This window comes from Plecotus auritus (genome assembly GCF_963455305.1).
Source record: "Plecotus auritus genome assembly, chromosome: 6".
NCBI lineage: Eukaryota > Metazoa > Chordata > Mammalia > Chiroptera > Vespertilionidae > Plecotus > Plecotus auritus.
The window spans coordinates 84,315,287-84,333,200 of NC_137773.1; the positions used below are offsets into that span (position 1 = coordinate 84,315,287).

A 17,914-nucleotide genomic window follows, 5' to 3' on the forward strand; every position below is an offset into this window, starting at 1 on the left:
AGGCTTTTGACATACTGGCTGACGGGAGGGGGGGAAAATAAGTTTCCCTCCCTGGGCCTCACTTTTCTCTTCTGAAAAATGGGCAGAAGAATGCAGATGAAACAGAAAACCTCCGCATCCCCTGGTGAATGCCCCTCGATAGTTGAAATTGTTCACAAGGAGCCTGTACTTACTAAGCATCTACTATGTTGGCAGGGCTACTGTCGCCACTATTTGTCTGAGATTTCCCAGTCCCCAGGGGGCCCAGCTTCGCACACAGACCCACGAAATCAACTTCTAGAGCCCCTAGCGTCAGCCATGGCTCCGGAAGGGTAGCCCAGGGTCTGATTTCCTTCTCCGGGGATGCTGCCTGTCCCCATCCCAAATCCTGACGTCCTCCAAGGGGGAACTGGGAGCCGTTTCCCCAAAGAGGTCCCTGAATTCCTGGAGGGAACTGGGGTCGCAGGCAGGAGGAAACCAGACGGAAGTAAGATATGGGATCTTCTCCACCCCACCAGGCCCGAGAAAATCCCCTCCCATCGTCCCCCAGCTGCGCCAGACGCAGAGCCGGGAGGGGGGAAAGGGGCGGCGCCTACTCTGCGGCTGCCAGAGGAGGGGGGACTGCGGGAGAGTGCTTGGGAGGGGTGGGGGGAGTGGAGCGCTGCGGCACCGCGTCCCAGCCCACGGCAGCCCAAGCGGCAGGGGCGGGGGCGCTGACCCTCCACGGCCCATCCCCTCCCCCACTGCAGGGACTTCGTCATTAATCCTGACGGGGAGGGGGCGCCCGATCCCCCTCCACCTACGGAGCGCTCCCCGCCCCCCCCCCACCGCGTCCCGCCTCAAAGCCCCGCGTGACCCCAGGGGACCCCCGCCCCCAGGTCTGTCGCCCTCGGTGTCCGAGTCTCTGTGTCCCCATCTGTCCCGTCTCCCCGTTGTGCATGTTTGTGACTGTGTGTATCCGGGACACCTGCACTCTCACGGGCCGGGGTGGCTGGCGCGCTGGCCTAGGACAGTGGTCCTGGGGATCAGCGTGTGGGTCAGTCCCAGGTCTGGAGTATCTTGCTATGATTGTCAAACTCTGTGTCCGGATGACACCCTGAAGGCTCTGGATGTCTAGGTGACACCCCAAGGCTGTGAGCATGTGGGTCTCCGTGTGTCTACCTGGGTGGCACTCTCAAGCTGTCAGTGTGAGTCTGTGTTGGTGGCATCCTGCAAGAGGTGTGCATCCTAGACACCCTATCGGCTGTGCGCGTGGGTCCCCGTGTGTCTGGGTGCCACCCGCAGGCTGTCTGTAACGCGCTGCAAGCGCTCAGTGTGTTGGTCTGCGCGCGTCGGTGTGCGTGGTGACAGTCGGAGACGAGGAGGCCCGGGCCGCAAGTGCCCCTAGCCGTCTGCGCGTGTGTGTGTGTGTGTGTGTGTGTGTGTGTGAGAGAGAGAGAGAGAGAGAGAGAGAGAGAGAGAGAGAGAGAGAGAGAGCGAGCCGCGGAGAAGCTGGTTTCGCTCCATCCGACGCGAGCCCGCCGGGGGCTCCACGACCCGCCGCCGCAGCCGCTCGCCCGGCCTCCCCTGGCGTGGGCCGGGCAGGGGATGGAGCTGCCGCAGCCGGGGCCGGGGCGCCCGGCAGCCTGAAGAGCCAGCGACGCGCGGGGCCGGGGGAGGCGGGCCGAGGGGAGGGTCCTGAGAACCCGGGGGGCGGGCACGGCGCGCCCCCTCCCTCGCGCGCTCGCTCCCTCCCCCGCGCGCCCTCCCTCGCCGCCTCCTCTCGCCGCCTCCGGCCCCCCCTCGCCGGGGACCGAGCGCGCTCGCTCCGGCGCCGGCCTCGCCTCCTCGCAGCAGCGCCATGGTACGTCGCCGCCCCCACTTTCGTTTTCGCCCGGGGAGTTTTTGGGGTGGTGCGTGGGCTCCAGGCGAAAGTTGTCAGGTCTGGGGGGGCTGCCCCGAGGAAGGGCTCGATGCAGGGACCCCCACTCCCTCCCGCCACCCAGGACCCCCGCCCGCCGACGCCCCCGCCTCGCGTCTGGGGGCGGAGCTGGCAAGCAGGGCGCAGCGGGGGATCCCGAGTGGGGGGGGCCCTCGCGGGAGCCGCTGTATTGGCGGGGAGGGCGGGGCTCCCGGGAGAGGGTCCCCCCCAACCCGGCCGGACCCCCGCCCCCTATCCGGCACTGTGGGAGGCGGGAGGGCGAGGCTTGGGGCGCCTGACTCTGTAGCGCGCAGCCCGCGGGGTAGCGGGGCCCGGGAGGGGTCGGGGCCGGGGTTGCGGCAGCCCCCGGGTGCCCCAGCCCGGGCAAGCGCGACGCGCCAGCTAGCGGAAAATGGCCGCTGCGGAGAGGGGCGGAGAGCGCGCCTCGGCCGCCGCCGGGCGCCTTGAACTTGGAGCCGGGCGGGCGGCTGCTCTTAGCGCCACGCAGGGGTAGCCCGGGGGCCTGCCCTCACGCAGCGTGAGCCCCGCCCACAGGCCGACCCCGGCCCGGCCGCCGCGCACGGCGGATCTCAGCCGGGAGGGGTCACCAGGTCTGGGCCGGAGCGCCCCAGGCAGGCGAGCGTCCGTGCCTGCACTTGGTGGATTCCGGTGTCTGGCCCGCGGGTGTCGGTGGCATCCTCACTCGAGGGGTGCGTTTGGGGCTCCAGTGCTCCCAAACGGATCAGCACGGGAATGCGTTCGCGGGTCTGTGTGGCTAGGTGGTCCCGTCCTTGTCAGTGGGCCCCTGGGTCCCCATGCGTCGGGTCCTCTTCTTTATGTGTCTGCGCATCCACGTGGCTGGGTGTGTTGTGTTGCGTGTGGTAGAGCGTTGTGCGGCTCTGGACAGTGTGCGTGTCTTTGGGTAACTAGGCGACTTGCCATGTGTCCCCGTGGAATGGTGCTGTGAAGCTGTGTGGCTGCGTCGTGTGCCCCCCGGGGGCAGCGATGTCCCTGGGTGACCTTCTGGGGTGTCCCCGTGTGTGTGACAGCTAGGGGTTGTCGGTGAGTGGTGAGTGGGAAACGGTGTCGTGTGGCTACATCCCAGGGGATAGTTGGGTGTCTCTCTGTGCAGGTGATGGGCACTGAGTGTCTATCTTGGGGATGGGTCGACTCTACACTCTCCTCCGTCCTCTCCAGTTCCTTTTTAACTGCCCCAGGGCTGCTGGGGGGGGGGGGCGGGTGCTTCCTCTACCTTGCCTCACCCTCACCTCACCCCCTCCAATTCCCCCTGCTTCAGGATCCCCAACTAGCATGGACCTAGATGGTCGGGGCTTGAGGTTCAGGCTGAGGTGGTTCAGGGACACAATCACTCCAGGGGCTGTGCCTACTGGGGAGGAGAGCAGGGTGGTGGGGGTCCCCCCTCTACTGTGGAGGAGGTCCCGAGGAGGGTTGGTTACAGAAGCGCAAGGGCTAGTTCGGGCTCAGGGGTATGGCCAGGTAGACCCCTTAACCCCCTCCTGCCTCTCTGCACTTGCCAGGGGACCAGGCAGGGGTGGGTGGGGGTCCAAAGTGTTGTTTTCCACCCTCCAGGGAGATCCCTGCCCAGGGCCTCTATATAACTTTCTAAATATGAAAGCCCGAAGGTCAGGCCAAATCTCTGCTTTTTACTCTAGACCTGCATCTCATGTTGGGAGGGCTGTTTGGGAAGGAGGAGGAAAAGGGCCCCGCATTGACACAGGGGTACATACACAGCGCTCAGGGTTTCATGCTCCCACCAGCTCCCCCACCCTCAGGCCCTTCCACTGCATCCTCCCCCCTCCCTACACCAGCTGCACGCAAACACAGCCCTCTCCCAGCACACTCCTCTGCAGTCACACTCACCTGGCCGCCCTACACCGCACTCACCTCATCCCCCCTTATCTCCAGGTGCCCAGGGGGACACATTCACATATGCACCTCCACAAGCATACACCCACAACGCATCCTTAAGAGGCGCCTGGTCACAGTCACACCTGTACATAACTCTGTGCACACAACCACACTGATCCACACTGTCACAGAGACACAAATACACAAGCGCTCACAGGCACCTGCATTTGTGGGAGAGGGAGGAACCTAGCTGTGGGGACTGCCAGGAGGAAGGAACAGGGATGTGGTGTGCTGTGTGTCATTGTGTGCATGTGTGTGTGTCCCCATGTACCTGTGTACAAATACTGGATTCTGTTGTAGGTGTGTGTGCTTGTTAGCATGTGTCATTGTGTTTGGGTATGTGTGATTATGGGAGAGTGTATGCATGTTGTGTTTGTGTGTACATTTGCGTGGGTCTGTGTGTCAGTGTGTGGGTCTGTATGTGTGTGCATGTAATTTGTGTGGGTCTGTGTGTGTCTATGTGGCGCTGTCTTCATGTGAATCTGTGTGTTGTGTCTATCTGTGTGTGACTATGTGTGTCTGTGTGTATCATGTTGGATCTGTTTATCCGTATATGAGTCTGTGTATGTGAAAATCTCTGTGTGGCATGTTTGTGTATGTCTGTGTGAATCTGTGAATGTGTGGTATGCTGTGTGTGTTTGTATGTGTCTGTGTGTGTGTATCTGTGACAGTGCCAGCCCTAGTGTCATATCCCACCTTGACTTCTCATGACTGAGGACCTGAATGCTCCCTTCTAGAGCCTCAGTTTCTTATCTGCAAAATGGAAACTCGCACTCCATGGCCAAGGAGGAGTGGCATGGTCAGGACCAAGCACTCACAGGCCTGGCTCCATGCTGTGTCCTCTGTTCTCGGGGGTGTGGGGTGTGGCAGCTGTGGTATTCCCACTGGGCTCCTCTTCTCCCTGCCTGGGCTACTCTGTGAGTGCCACTCACTTTACATGAACATCTGAGAGTACAAAAGTAAAAATGGAACCTCCCTCATCACCCCTACCCTGGTCAGACCCCAATCCAGGGATGCCCCGTTGTCATCCAACTTCGTTTTAGTAATTGTAGGTGGAACAGATACACATTCTTGTAAAGGACACATGTATATTCTTATAAAGGTTACATTTATATCTTATACCATAAAGGATACATGTATATTCTTCTTTTAAAAAAATCCTAAATGAGATCTGGACTCTTCTGGCTGAGTCTACAACCAAAGTTCTCAACCAGGGATAGTTTTGCCCCCATGGGACAATGGGCAGTGTCTGGGGGCATCTGTGACTGTCACGCTGGGGGTGTTCCTGGCATGTAGCTGGAGAGGGAATCTGGTCCAGACCTCACTTTCCCCATGTCTGTCTCCTGGAGATGTCCCCATGTAGGAGCCCCTTGTTCTTCCAGCCCGTGCCCACGTTGTTGGCAGTGTTGACTGGCCCCCCACAGTTGGACACACGGTGGCTGGCTCCAAATTGTCAACACTACTGTGCATCGGTATCTGGGACAGTTACAGAGAAGCCAAGAGCAAATTCTAAGGAAAGTGCTTTTTTAAAATTGTTTAACAAAGGAGCTAATTTGTGCTCCAAAATGCCAGGAACTAAATTATGCACCCCCCTCTGGACCTTCCACACACAGGTCTGATTCCACCAGTTGCTTTTTAAAGAAACCACTGTGTGCAGGCATTGTTCTAACCTCTGGCCAAGCTGTCATTGATTTACCCACAATCCAGGGGGTAGGAACGATCATGGATCACCCAGTTTCACAGAGGGGGCAGCTGAGGCACAGGGGAGGTTAAGTTGCTGGCTGGAAGTGTAGATTCAGGCTACAACCTTTCAGCACAATTGGCCTGCTATGGACCTACTATGTGCACTGCAGGGGCCTCTCCTTACCTGAACTGTGGGAAATTATATATAAAGGGGTAGGCAAAGTAGGTTTACAGTTGTATGTGAAAGAGTTTCTTCTTGTATTATTTATTAATTATTGTATTCTAACTGTAAACCTACTTTTGCTAACCCCTGTGTGTCTGTGTGTGTGTGTTGGGTTGCTGGTAGTGGACTTGCAGAAGGTTCTACCATCCACCACAACTAATAATATTAACACAGTCCTCACACACATTATCTCACGGACTCTGATATCCACAGTCTTCCAAGATGTGTCCTAATGTTGCCATTTCACACATGTGGAAACTGAGGTTCCCAGAAGGGCAGTCTGTGCTCTCCAAACTTTACCTTGGAAAGGAATCTCACCTGCTCCATGAGGGCTGCAGGCATGGTGGGGATGGGACGGTGCTCTGAGGAGAATGCTCGGAAATCCATTTTAACTTTTAAACATCTGTGAACTGGGGGGTTTGCCATCTACGTGTTCCTGGCATTTTTTAAATAAAATATTGCTTTATTTTATGTTTGTATTTGGGTTCCTAGGCACCTGCCTCCCCCATTCATCCTGGAGTTGAAATGCCCACCCCAGCTGCACAGTGGGGGGGTTAAAGAACATTTGTGAAGTGCTCATGATGTGCTAAGCGCTGTTTGAATAACTGTCAGCCACATGCTGCCAGAAGCACAGTGACCAGGGAATACGTGCTGCGGATGAATCCTGCTCCCTCCTAGTCCAGCACTGGGGCCATGGACAAGTGGCCTGCATTCCGTGGGCCTCAGTTTTCTCCCCAGTAATACAGGGAAATATCAGGGTTGTTGGCCTGGGCGTGGGGCAGGTGCCCCACGTTGGTAACAGGATGCCATTGGCCTCAGGATGTTTAGAGAGACTAGTCAAAAGGGCCAAGCTTTCTAACAATGTCTTGGTGCACTTCAAAAAATATTTTTATTGATTTTAGAGAGGGGGGAGAAAAAAACATCAATGAAGAGAGAGAATCATTGATCGGCTGCCTCCTGCACTCCCCACAGTGGGACCGAACCAGCGCAACCCTGGCATTTGCCCTGATGGGGACCTCAAGGTTTATAGGTCGATGCTCAACCACTGAGCCATGCAGGCGGGTCTCTCAGTGCACTTTTGATAGGAAGTCAAGTTTCTGCTAAGTAACATTATCCTTATGCCAACTGACCCCTGAAGGTGAGCACTGCTGGGACACTTTACAGTGCAGGACACCAAGGGATGGAAGCCAGCAGCGTCCCCCTCGTCTTCCCAGCCTGGGAAGATTCGGGGGTGAACCTGGAAGGTTGAGTTGAGCCCAGGGGTTGAGGTCAAGGTCATCAGACACTCTGGGGACCCAGACTGGGGAAGGGCAGGTCTGTGCTTAGTTATTCTAGAGGGAGAACATTGGAACTTGAAGACTGTGGGCTACTGTGCCAGATGGCCCTGCTCCAAACCACTGTGCCTCAGTTTCCAGATGTGTGAAGTGCACTTTTGATAGGAAGTCAAGTTTGGCACATGGCTAGCTAGGGTCCGTGGGAATCAGTGGACACCCGGGAAGAGGCTCCAAGGTTTATCTGAGGTTCTGTCTGGACATCTTCCTCCTGGGGAGCTGAGGAGACGGAAGGGGGAAGCCAGAGCCACCCCCTCCGCAGTCCCTCTTTGGTGCTGGCTGAGGAGGAAAGAGCAGATGCCTGCAGTCCTGGTTAGCTGGGGTCCCTCTAGCCAATGAGGGCGCTGTTGTAGCCAAGCCCGTTGCCCGGGCACTGCAGCCCCTGTCTGGCTCTCGGGGGACCAGGGGGAGGGGGTGCAGGGACCCCTTCTCCTGCCACGCACCTCGGGACGTACATCTTTAAGGGGAAAGCCTCGCACTGCGCGGCCTCTGCACACGTCACTGCTTCATTCTCCACCTCCCCCCCCCACCCCCTTGGCTCCTTTCTCCAACTTCCCGGCCAGCTCCGGGCGGGTTGTGGGGGGCGGGGGGTGTCTTAAAAATCTACCTCCGGCCCCCAAATGTCCAGCAACAGCCCAGCGCCCCTCCCCACTGGACTTGGGCGGGCGGTCCTGGGAGGCCCTCTGCGGTTTTACTGCGTACGGCCGCGGGTCCCCATCCGGTGCTCTGAGCCCAGTGGCTAGAAATTCGTAGCAATAATGGGGTTCATGAGGCATGAGGGGAGCGTGTCTCCTTCCTCGTTCGCGCTCTTTTTTTCCCTCGTTTCTTTGAAAGTTGGATGTTGAGAAGTGGGAGGTTCGGGTGGGAGGGGAGAGATTGCCAGAGGGAGGAGAGACAGAGACACAGAGACGGAGGAGGGGAGAGGGAGAGAGAAGGTGGGGGGCAGGAAAAGAAGAGAGAGGGAGAGAGAGACGCAGGAGAGAGGGAGGGAGAGAGCGGGAGGGAGGAGGGAGGGAGACCGAGGGAGGAGGCGGCGAGGAGCGCGCGCCGGCCGCGGCCGCGGGGGGGTGGGGGGGTTGGAAAAATGACTCAGTAAGTTCAGCGCGCCCGCTCCGGCCGGCCCTGCGCCTCCCGCCGCGCCCGGGATGTATTCGTCCCCGCTCTGCCTGACCCAGGTACGCCCCCCGCCCGCGCCTCCCGCGCCCCGGCCCCGGCCCCGCGTCCCCCGCATCCAGGCCTGGGAGTTTAGAAGCCCGAGGAGGCGGGACGAAAAAGGCACGCGTCCCTCCGGCCGCCCGGACCGGATGCCCCGACCTAGGATCAGGGGCCGGTGGGGGATGGGCTGGGCTGAGACCCCCCCTTCCTACACCCGGAGCACTCACCGCGGACTCCAGCCCCGCCGCTCCCCCCCCCCCTCACCCCCGGATTCTTCCCCCCTCCTGGACGTGGGGCTCGGGCTGCAGGTTCGCCCACCCCTATGCAGGACGAACTCCCCCCACCCACTCGGGAAGGTCTGAGGGGCGTCCGCAAAGACAGGGGTCTGTGTGAACCCCGTGCCTGGGCCGGGGCCTGCCTCCAAGGGGCATGGAGGGGCTGGCCCCGGCCTCCCCAGCACTCTTGATGTGTTCCCCGGATCCTCTCCGCACCAAGGTTGCGCCCCGGCACTCCAGCCCGGGCTGCCTTTTCCCCCATTATTGGCCCACGTGTGCGTGGAGGGGGAGGGGGTGCACGAACTTGGAGGCACCAGCGGTGGGAGGAGGGGTGCTTGATGTTCTGGCTAAATCTCCCGCTCCCCCCCCTCCCCCCCCCGCCCCGCGCTCCCACCACCGTCCCGACGTTTTCGCCGCATCGATTTGGGGAATTATTGAGCCGCTGCCGCCGCCGCCGCCGCCGCCGCCGCCGGGAGGAGCCGGGAGGAGCCGGGAGGCCGGTGCTCCGGGGTCTGGCGGGCACTGCGGCGCTGCTCCCGCCCTCAGCTGCCGGCACCTGCCCCTGCCCCCTCCCGTAGCCTCTCACCCCTGGCCCAGCTCCCAGGCAGCCCAGTGGGCCCTGGTGCAGTGACGGGTGGGGGAGCTGCCCTTCCGCAGGCCGCACCCGGGGACGTCCCAGCTCCCTCACGGACAACACCCCCTGGTTCTGCCTTCCAGCCTTACTCCCCATCCCTTGTCTTTGGGCGTCTGTGGACCAGTGGGATTCTGGCCTCAGTTTCCCCTGAGGTGACATGGGGCTTCGGCAGGTTCTGGAGAGAGGGGCAGCATGGCCTGCAAGCCGTGGGGTGCAGTCCTGGGTATCCTAGGAGCACTGTGTGGGCGCACGCAGATGCCCAGCTTGAGCCCCGGGGACTGTCAGTCTCTGCCAGGGGTTCCCCCCACTCATGATCCTGGGGTCCCCCTCATTCTGGAAGGGTCTTTGTCACTGGCCCCCTCCAGCACCCGATGAGGAGGAGTTCCTGCCTCCAGGCAGACAGTGCGGGCTGGAGCTGAAGGGGTCTCAGGCTTGTCCTACTCTGGATCTCCTGGGTGACCTTGGGCAAGTCCCTGCCCCTCTCCAGCCCCCTCTTCCCCCCTCTGAGCAACTTTTGGGGGAGGGTCCCTCAAAGTAGTCAATGCTGGCCCACCTCAGTCTCCCAGTCATCCTGAAGTTCCCCAATAACAATTAGGGTTCTAGTCCAGTTGCTCCGTGACCTTGGGCCTTAGGGGTGGGTGGCTCTGGGTGCCCCTGCCCCCTCTGCTCTTCCTGCGCGCTCCCTAGAGCCACAGGGGGGGCAGGCAGAGGAAGCTATTCCAGGCGAGGAGGTTGGAAGGCCGCCTGTTGTCACTGCGCCCTGGAATTCCCCCATCAGGACGCCTCGGGAGACAGGCCTCCATCCACGTTGCAGAGAGGGGGTGGCGGGAGAACCAGAGCCCTGGCATCACCCGTGAACTTGGGCACTCACTGGGCCTGGCTTTCCCCAGGAGCAGGGCAAGGACCAGCCAGGCGGCGCTCCGCTGGTGTAGAAACATGAAATCACAAAAATCAGAGGCTGCTGGGTGCAAGGGACAGGGAGACAAGGAGACTGAGACAGGCAGGCAGAACCAAGAGCGCTCCTGCTGGGGTGGGGAGGGAGCAGCCCGAACGCAGGGGCTCCCCCCTCTGTTTATTCTCCCAAGTGCCCTCTCCCACCCTGGAGAGGAGCCCCCCCTCATGTCCCCCCACCAGCCTCAGTTTAATCCCTGCAGCTCCTCAAAGGCCCAGGTTGGGGACCTGGTTGGACCCTGACTTCTCCTGCAGGACCCCCACCCCTGGTTGCCTGACTCAGTCTCCCTAGCCTGCCCCCACCCCATTTCTCTCTGCCTGTATCTCTCCCTGTCTCTCTGCCTGTCTCTATCTCTCCGCCTCTGTCTCTCCCTGTCTTCCTCTGCCTCTCTCTCTCCTTGTCATTCCATCTGTCTGTCTCTTCCCGCCTGTTGTCTCTCTCCAGGTCTGTTTCTCACCATCTCTTTCCCCTCTTGGCCTGTGTCTCCCTCCTTACCCATCTGTCTCTCCCTGTGACTCTCTGTCTCCATGCCCCCCCCCCACTCATTTTACAACCTGAGTCCAGCCTAAAATAGCTCCCTTTTAGCTGATCCCACCTGGGTCCTCTTAGGAGCTGAGACTGGCTGGGGGGTGGGGGGAGCAGCTCTGGTGCCAGCTGCCCTGTGCCCCCGGCCTGCCCACCTAGGGGGGGATGGTGGCCCTGAAGGATTCTGGGAGCCCTGTCCTTGTTTCAATGGTGGTGACTCAAGCACTTTTTCACTTTTACTCTTAAGAGGAACTGTGTGGAGCAGCCGTTACTTCCATAAATCCTGCCAGCGGGAAGGCCGGCCTCCCTGCGCTTGCCCCACTCTGGGCCTCCCCCCTGCCTCCCTCCTGCCTGCTGCCACCGCCACGTTAGTTATTCCGGGTTTGGGGCCAAATCTCTCTTGGCTGCAGTGCCCAGGATTCCCGGGGCCACAGCCAGTGCAGCTGCCAGCCCCCCCCCCCTCACTCATTCATTCTTTCTTCATTCCTTCACCCGGGTCCTTCTCAGGGAGGTGCTCTTTTTGTTAAAATATATTTTTATTGATTTCAGAGAGGAAGGGTGAGGAAGAGAGAGACACACACATCAATGAGAGGGAATCATTGATTGGCTGCCTCCTGCACGCTCCCTACTGGGGATCGAGCCTGCAACCTGGGCATGTGCCCTGATAGAGTGGAACCCAGGACCCTTCAGTCCGCAGGCCAACGCTCTATCCACAGAGCCAAACCAGCACTCTTTTTACTGCCATTTCTCCAGCAGGGAGACTGAGGCTGGGCGAGGGCACCCAACTTTGTTTGATTTAATAGATGTTCATTAAGCATCTCTCATGGGGGTGGGGAGAGGTGGAAGGCAGTGAGATCTAGGCCTGGTATGGGCTCTGCCAGGGTCAGGCTTCCCCAGCACCTCTGGCTGGGAAAGGGGCCAAGACCAGAGAGGGTCAGGGCCTTCCCAGAGCAGCACAGCATGGCTGGTGAGGCTGGGGGTTGGGGCACACCTGGTTGGCTGGCCACACCTGGGCAGGTGGGCACTCCCTGTGTGCCCTTCACTCAGGGCCTGATGGCCTCTGATTAGATCCTGTAAAAGGCACAACCTCACTCCATGTCTCTGTCTCTGTCTCGTGTCTATATCTCTCACCCCTCCCTTCTCTGCGGTGGAGGTGCCTCAGCATCAGGGCCCAGCGCCTTGTAAATCTGCTGGGATTCTGGCCTAGTCAGCATTCTCCCTCTCCCTCTCCCTCTCCCTCTCCCTCTCCCTCTCCCTCTTCCTCTCCCTCTCCCTCTCCCTCTCCCTTTCCCTCTCCCTCTCCCTCTCCCTCACCCTCTCCCTCTCCCTCTGTCTCTGTCTCTGTCTCTGTCTCTGTCTCTCCCTCTGTCTCTCCCTCTGTCTCTGTCTCTGTCTCTGTCTCTCCCTCTGTCTCCCTCTCCCTCTGTTTCCCTCTCCCTCTGTCTCTTCTCTCTTCCTGCCTCAGCCTCCCTCCCTCCCTATCTCATGACAAATGGATGGGAAATGCTGAGTCCTGGGGCGTCCTGCTCCATGCAGCTCCTGCCCATGTCCATGTACCTGGGTGCATGTTGACCTGTGGTCAGTAGTACAGGGCGCCCCCACATTCCCATGCACACTCACTGACACCACACCTATGAGGACAGAGCCCCACCCCACTTCAGATGTGCTCTAAGGTAGGGGGGTGGTAGCAAAAATGTAGGGTAGTCTCAGATCTTCATGCACATCTTGCTCAGGAGGCTCCTAATGGAGTTTTCTTTCCAGCGGTGTGACGGGCGGGTACCCTAGACCTCCCGTGCCTCTGCGTCTTCCCAGTGCAGTGAAGTGACCGGCAACCTTCAACTCCGCAGGCTGCCCGAGGACTCAGGGAAGCGGGACCCCTCTGAGGTGCTGGCACGGGGCCTGGCACACAGTCAGCACTCATAAATGAGTGTTGCGTGAATGGATGGGTGGTTCTGCCAGTTGAAAGAAGGCACTTGAGTCTCTCTGAGTCTCGGCCTCTCTCCCTCTGTCCCCAAATGGGGAACCTAATCATGCCTTCCTTCGATCGATTCTTTACCTTTCACACAGTGCCTTGTATACAGTAGGCACCAAATAACTTGGATAGTAGTGACCCCACGAAAACTAGAGCTTTGACCTACGAGGGTTTTTCTGTTGAACTTTCCTCCCAGCCCCGCCCTGTCCAGGGTCTTCCCAAGTCCGGCCAGACCAAGTGGGTACCAGCAGCCTTTGTTAGTTGGGGTGTGTGAATGGGACCAACAGGCAGAGGATGAGACTGGATTCTAGGTGGTGGGAGGGGGGCGGGAAACAAGGTGACAGGCTGCCTCTTTGGCTGGAGCGGGCCTCCCCAAGGGGGAGGTGGCCCAGGATGGGGCGGGGAAGGGAGTCACGCAGCATTCAGAGAGCGCGTACAGAGTGCAGAGTGGGGTCAGACCACGTGCTCCAGAGGCCGGCCGTGGGGTTGAAGAGGCAGGAGGTCCACATCACAGGGACTCTGGTGGAGCCCCAGCTCTGCTCCTTCCGGGCTGTGTGACTTTGGGCCTCTGGCTTCAGTGCTCTGTGCCTCAGTCTCTCCCTCCAGACAGTGGGCACGACCAGTGCTCAGCCTCCACGAGGCGCAGCCTTGCTCCTGGTCTCTCCCTGGAACACCATGGCCCTCTGGCTCAGCCCCCATCCTCTTCCTGGGACACCAGGGAGGGAAGTCGGAGACCCAGGGCTCACACTCACTGTCAGTGGGAAGGGGGTTTTCACTCTGGTTTGTTTGCCAGAATTCCTCTCCTTGGCCTGGCCCATAAGGTCCTGCACAACCAGCCTGGGTCCCCTCCCTGCCCTCAGCGCCTCTCCTCTCGCTCTTGTTCACTCAGCCATGGCTCCCCTGCCTCCTCGCTGTTCCCATCGCGTGTGAGGCACCGTCCTGCCTGCACACCTTTGCCTGAGCTGGTGCTGTCTTCTCCACCTGGAAGCTCCTGCTCTGGGTTGTCACCTTTCAGGTCTTCCTTCAAGGGTCCTGTCCTGTGAGAGACCCTTCCTGACCTCCCCCAGCTAAACCACAACCCCCAAGGGATTCCCTGGCCCCCTCACACTCCTTTACATTTCTTCAAACCACTTAGTGCAACCTGACATTTTATCGCTTACTTGGCTTGTTTAATGTCCATCCCTGCCACAGATCAGGATCTGCGTGAGGGCTGAGCCCAGGTTACTGCTGGGCCCCAGCACCCTGCACACAGTAGGCATTCAATGAATGTTTGTTGAACAGCTGAATGACTCTCCCTCATTAGATAAGAGCTATACATATGCTCTGAGCTCCAGGGTGGGAGGGAGGGGGGCCGGGGAGGGGGATTGAGCCTAGGTTAGGAACCCTAACTCTGGTGCCAGATGGGTCTGCGTTCACATATGAGCTCTGCTGTTTGCCATTTCACCTGGGCTTTCCTGGAGAAGGGCACATTGGAATCAGGGCTTTCAGGGATACATAGGGGTTTGGGTTAAGCACTTAGGAGGTGGGTAAGATAGATTCTCAGTCGTGTTTGTTGAGTTGCTGAGTGAATGAAGGAGAACGAATCCTTCCAGAAACGTTTTTGGAGTGGGAATTGGAGTTCCACGTGCTGCTTTGTTGCCCTGAACTGTCAGGGCGGGAGGGATGCAGGGGGGCCCAGGGAGGGGCACAGCCGGTGCACAGTTGTCTGCCCCCAAGCTGCTGCTGCCCTCATTGGGAGGGCCAGTGGGCCAAGTGGGGTTTCTGGGAAAGGCCTAGTCTTGCTCCACCTCCCTCCACCCTCTGGTTACCAGGGCAATAGACAAGCTCCCCAACCCCCACCAGGCCGCAATATCCCTTCTGCCCATTGTACAAAATGAGACTGAAGCCCAAGGCCGAAGGTGAACATGGAGGCTAATGTCACCCACAGGCCTGCCTGGCCCTGAGTGCCTCAGCCCCAGGGCTTAGGGTTGGAGGAGGAGCAAGAGCTGGACTCAGACTCCACAGCCTGTGTGGTCCAAGCGAGGTCTGAGGGAAGCCTGAGGAGAGCTGCCTGAAGGAAGGCATACTGGAAATAGGGCTTTGAGGGATACGTAGGAGTGTGGGAGGGTTCTCAGCATCCAGCTTGCCTTGGCGGTCTCCTGTGCCTGTCAGCCGGCGGGGGCCTTGGGAGGTGCCTGCGGAAGAAGCCTTGGTTGTTGCAGGTCTTGTGGGACAAAGAGAGTGACAGGCCTGCCTCTCGTCTAGTCTGACCTCCCAGGGAGGACAAGGGAGGACGGGGCAGCAGGTCCATGACCCAGTTACGGACTGTTTGTCTTCCTCCGTCCAGGACCAGCTAGGGTCACTGGTGACGTGGGCTCCCACCCCTGCTCTCCTCCCTGGCACCTTTCCCCAGAGAGGGTGTAGAGATCAGAGAGCGGGGAGAGGGAGAGGAGGGCTCAGAGAGGGAAGGAGCTGGAAAAAGGGTGGGGGCTCAGAGAAGGGGAGCCAAGACCTAGAAAAGGAATTGAGGGAGAGGGGTTCAGAAGTGGGGAGGTGCCCAGAGGGAATGGTGGTCAAGAGAGGAGGAGTCTGGGGATGGGAGCCTGCCCCTGTGGGCTGACACCCAGCTGCCTCTTCCCAGCTCCCGCTTATCAGGGCCACAGTAATCACCAGAACTTGGGTGGCAGCCACAGCCCAACATCCACACCGTTGCCCTGGCATCCCCTCCACAGGGCAGTGACCTGTGCCTCTGTCGATTCCCCGTCCCCGGTTCCCCAGCCAGATGGCCTGGGCTCTGGTCCCTGCTCTGCGGACTGGCTGTGTGACCCTGGGCAAGTGGCTCCCCATCTCTGGGTCTGGCATGTCAAGTGGCATCCAGGCACAAGACAGGCAACTCGGGTTGGGACGGACGGGCAGGGGATGGGCCCCTCGGTCCTCCCTCTGCCGCAGCAGGTCAGCGGGCGGGGGCAGCACAGAGGGCCCAAGTCCAGTCCCTGCCGCAGTTGTTCCGTGACTCATGCTTCAGGGCACATTGGAGTGGGGAACTGGGCACACAAGCTGAGCCCCTCGCAAGCCACCCTGGCCAGGGCAGGAGGCTATTTTCAGAGCCTCGGTAATAGGTGAAATCTGAGGTCCTCCCCTTCCCCCCAGCACCCCGTGGCCAGAGATGGCTCAAAGGAAGATGAAGCACAGAGCAGGGAGGGTGTGCCGGTCAGGGGGTACCCTGAGCATCCTGGTCTGGAGGTGGGACTGAGCCCAGCCACACCCACCTAGAAAGCAAACCAGGATCCCAGAGCAGCTGTTTCTCTCTCGGAGACCCCAGCCTGGCAGAGAGCAGGCTGTTTTGAGAAAGGGGCCTGTTGGCCTTCTCGGGGTTGGGAGTCCTGGGTTCTTATTCTCACACAGGCTCTGAGAGCGGGACCTTGGCCAGGTCTCCACCCCTCTCTGAGCCTCAGTTTCCCCATCACGCAATGTATAGCAAAGCCACGGGCCTTTTCCTGCCCCTTGGAAGATTGTAAGCAACCAAAACGTTGTAACAATGTCAATAATAGTAGTAATAGCTAATGCAGCCTTTTGAGAGCTGGGCAGATAATGGGGTTCATAAGCCAGGAAGGATAGCACCCCATTCAAGAAGACTAGCAAAGTCCCGGCAAGAGTAGGACCTAGTTTCTCTTCTGTCTTCCTTTCTCCTTGAATGCCTCACTCCTTGAGACTGAGAAACCAGGTCCCTGATGTTCTGCAGACTGTTTCCCTTGCTAGAAAATGGAGAGAATGACGCAGTCCTCAAATCCCCTTAGAAGGGGATGGGGCTTCCCGTGTGGCTCTCCGAGGGACCCTACTGGGGTTGCTGCTTTTGTGGAGAAAGTCAGATGGGTGTGGGGTCTGGTCCAAGCCCCTCATGACTGGGTCCCCTCTTGGAGTCTCTGTTTCCTCGCTGTGGGCCCAGCAACACTAATTAGGCACAATGGGAGGGAGGTGTTGAAGTCATAGCTCTGGCCAGGTCTCAGCCTCCCCAGACTCAGTTTTTCCATCTGTGGAATGGGTCTGTGGGGAGGCTGAGGTGAACTGACCCCCATGGGCCCCTCTCTCTAGCTCTGAGCTCCCCTGTCTAGTGCAGTGGTTGGCAAACTGCCGTTTGCCGCTCTGTTGACTAATGAGTTTGCCAACCACTGGGATAGGGGCTTAATCGCAAGGAGCAACAACAGCCTGTAATTATTGGAATCGAGAGTCTACTCCAGTGTATTCTGACCTGTGTCTCCGGCCTCAGCTTTCCTGGCCCCTTCAGTGGGCCTATGCAGGAGCCCCCGCCATCAGCCCCTGACATCCAGGGGTCCTAGTCATGGCCTGTGGGCCTCAGCCAGGCCTGTCTGTACATGTGTTCTTTAGAAACAGCCCCTTGCCCTCATTTTTTCCATCAGTGCCAAGGGCCAGTAGAGACAGCCCTGGACCCCCATCTGGTGTCAGCTTCCTCTGCTGAGCAGTGGGTCTGAGAAAGGAGCCCCGAGCACTATTCTCTAAGCCTGGTTTTTCCTGCAATCATTGTGCTCGGCCCTGCTCTCAACAGTAGAGCTCACACTACAGCCTATAGCCTGGGGCCGGATGCAGCCACCTGTTTTTGTCAATAAAGTTTTATTGGAATACTGCTCTGCCCATCATTTACATCTTACCTATGTTGCACTTACAGTGTAGAGTGGAATACTGGCAACTAAAATATTCACTATCTGTTCTTATGGTACTTTCAAACCCCAGTTCTAGAAAGCAGAGAATGGATTCATGACATCCTCACTCTCCCGACCTCAGTTTTCCCATCTGTACAATGGGTCCCCATCAGCCTCCACCTGAAACCCTCAGTTTGTCCTGTTTTGGGGTTCAAGACAGTTTTTTCATGAATGCCTTTCTTTTTTAAATTATATTTTTATTGATCTCAGAGAGGAAGGGAGAGGGAGAGAGAAATACAAACATCAGTGATGAGAGAGAATCACTGATCGGCTGCCTCCTGTACACCCCACACTGGGGATGGAGCCCACAACCCAGGCATGTGCCTTGACCAGGAATGCAACCCTGACCTCCGGGTTCCTAAGTCAATGCTCAACCACTGAGCCATGCTGGCCGGGCCATGAGTGTCTTTCTTGGCCTGGGCTCCCCATCTAATCCAAGCCTCAGTTTCCCCATATGGGCAATGGGTTCTCACCTGTCCCCCATGAACTTCTGCCGGGTCCCTTCAGCTTTCCCCAGGAGGTGGAGGGATCCGCAGTGGTCCCCTGCCTCTCCCTCTTTGGCCTGCCGAGTTTGCTTGGGGGTTCCTGAGCCTGTCTTCCGGTCCGGGCAGTGGGTCCTGGGTGTCCAGCGCCTCCTGACTTCCTGCCTTTCCTGCCTG

The 17,914-nt window shown here is 59.0% G+C and overlaps 1 protein-coding gene across 7 annotated transcripts in view; it reads left to right on the top strand.

Moving 5' to 3' along the window:
* The first annotated feature begins 1,408 nt into the window (after nt 1-1,408).
* Nucleotides 1,409-17,914, top strand: part of NFIC (nuclear factor I C) — a 64,391-nt gene continuing 47,885 nt past the window's right edge. For 3 of the 7 annotated variants that reach the window (XM_080671628.1, XM_080671630.1, XM_080671632.1), the window contains exon 1: nt 1,693-1,822. In XM_080671628.1, the coding sequence (XP_080527754.1) occupies nt 1,820-1,822 (3 nt within the window). In that variant the 5' untranslated portion in view covers nt 1,693-1,819. Of the gene's footprint in view, nt 1,823-8,044; nt 8,221-17,914 lie in introns of those variants that run through there. The other 4 variants (XM_080671634.1, XM_080671633.1, XM_080671631.1 and 1 more) reach the window with 4 other exon arrangements.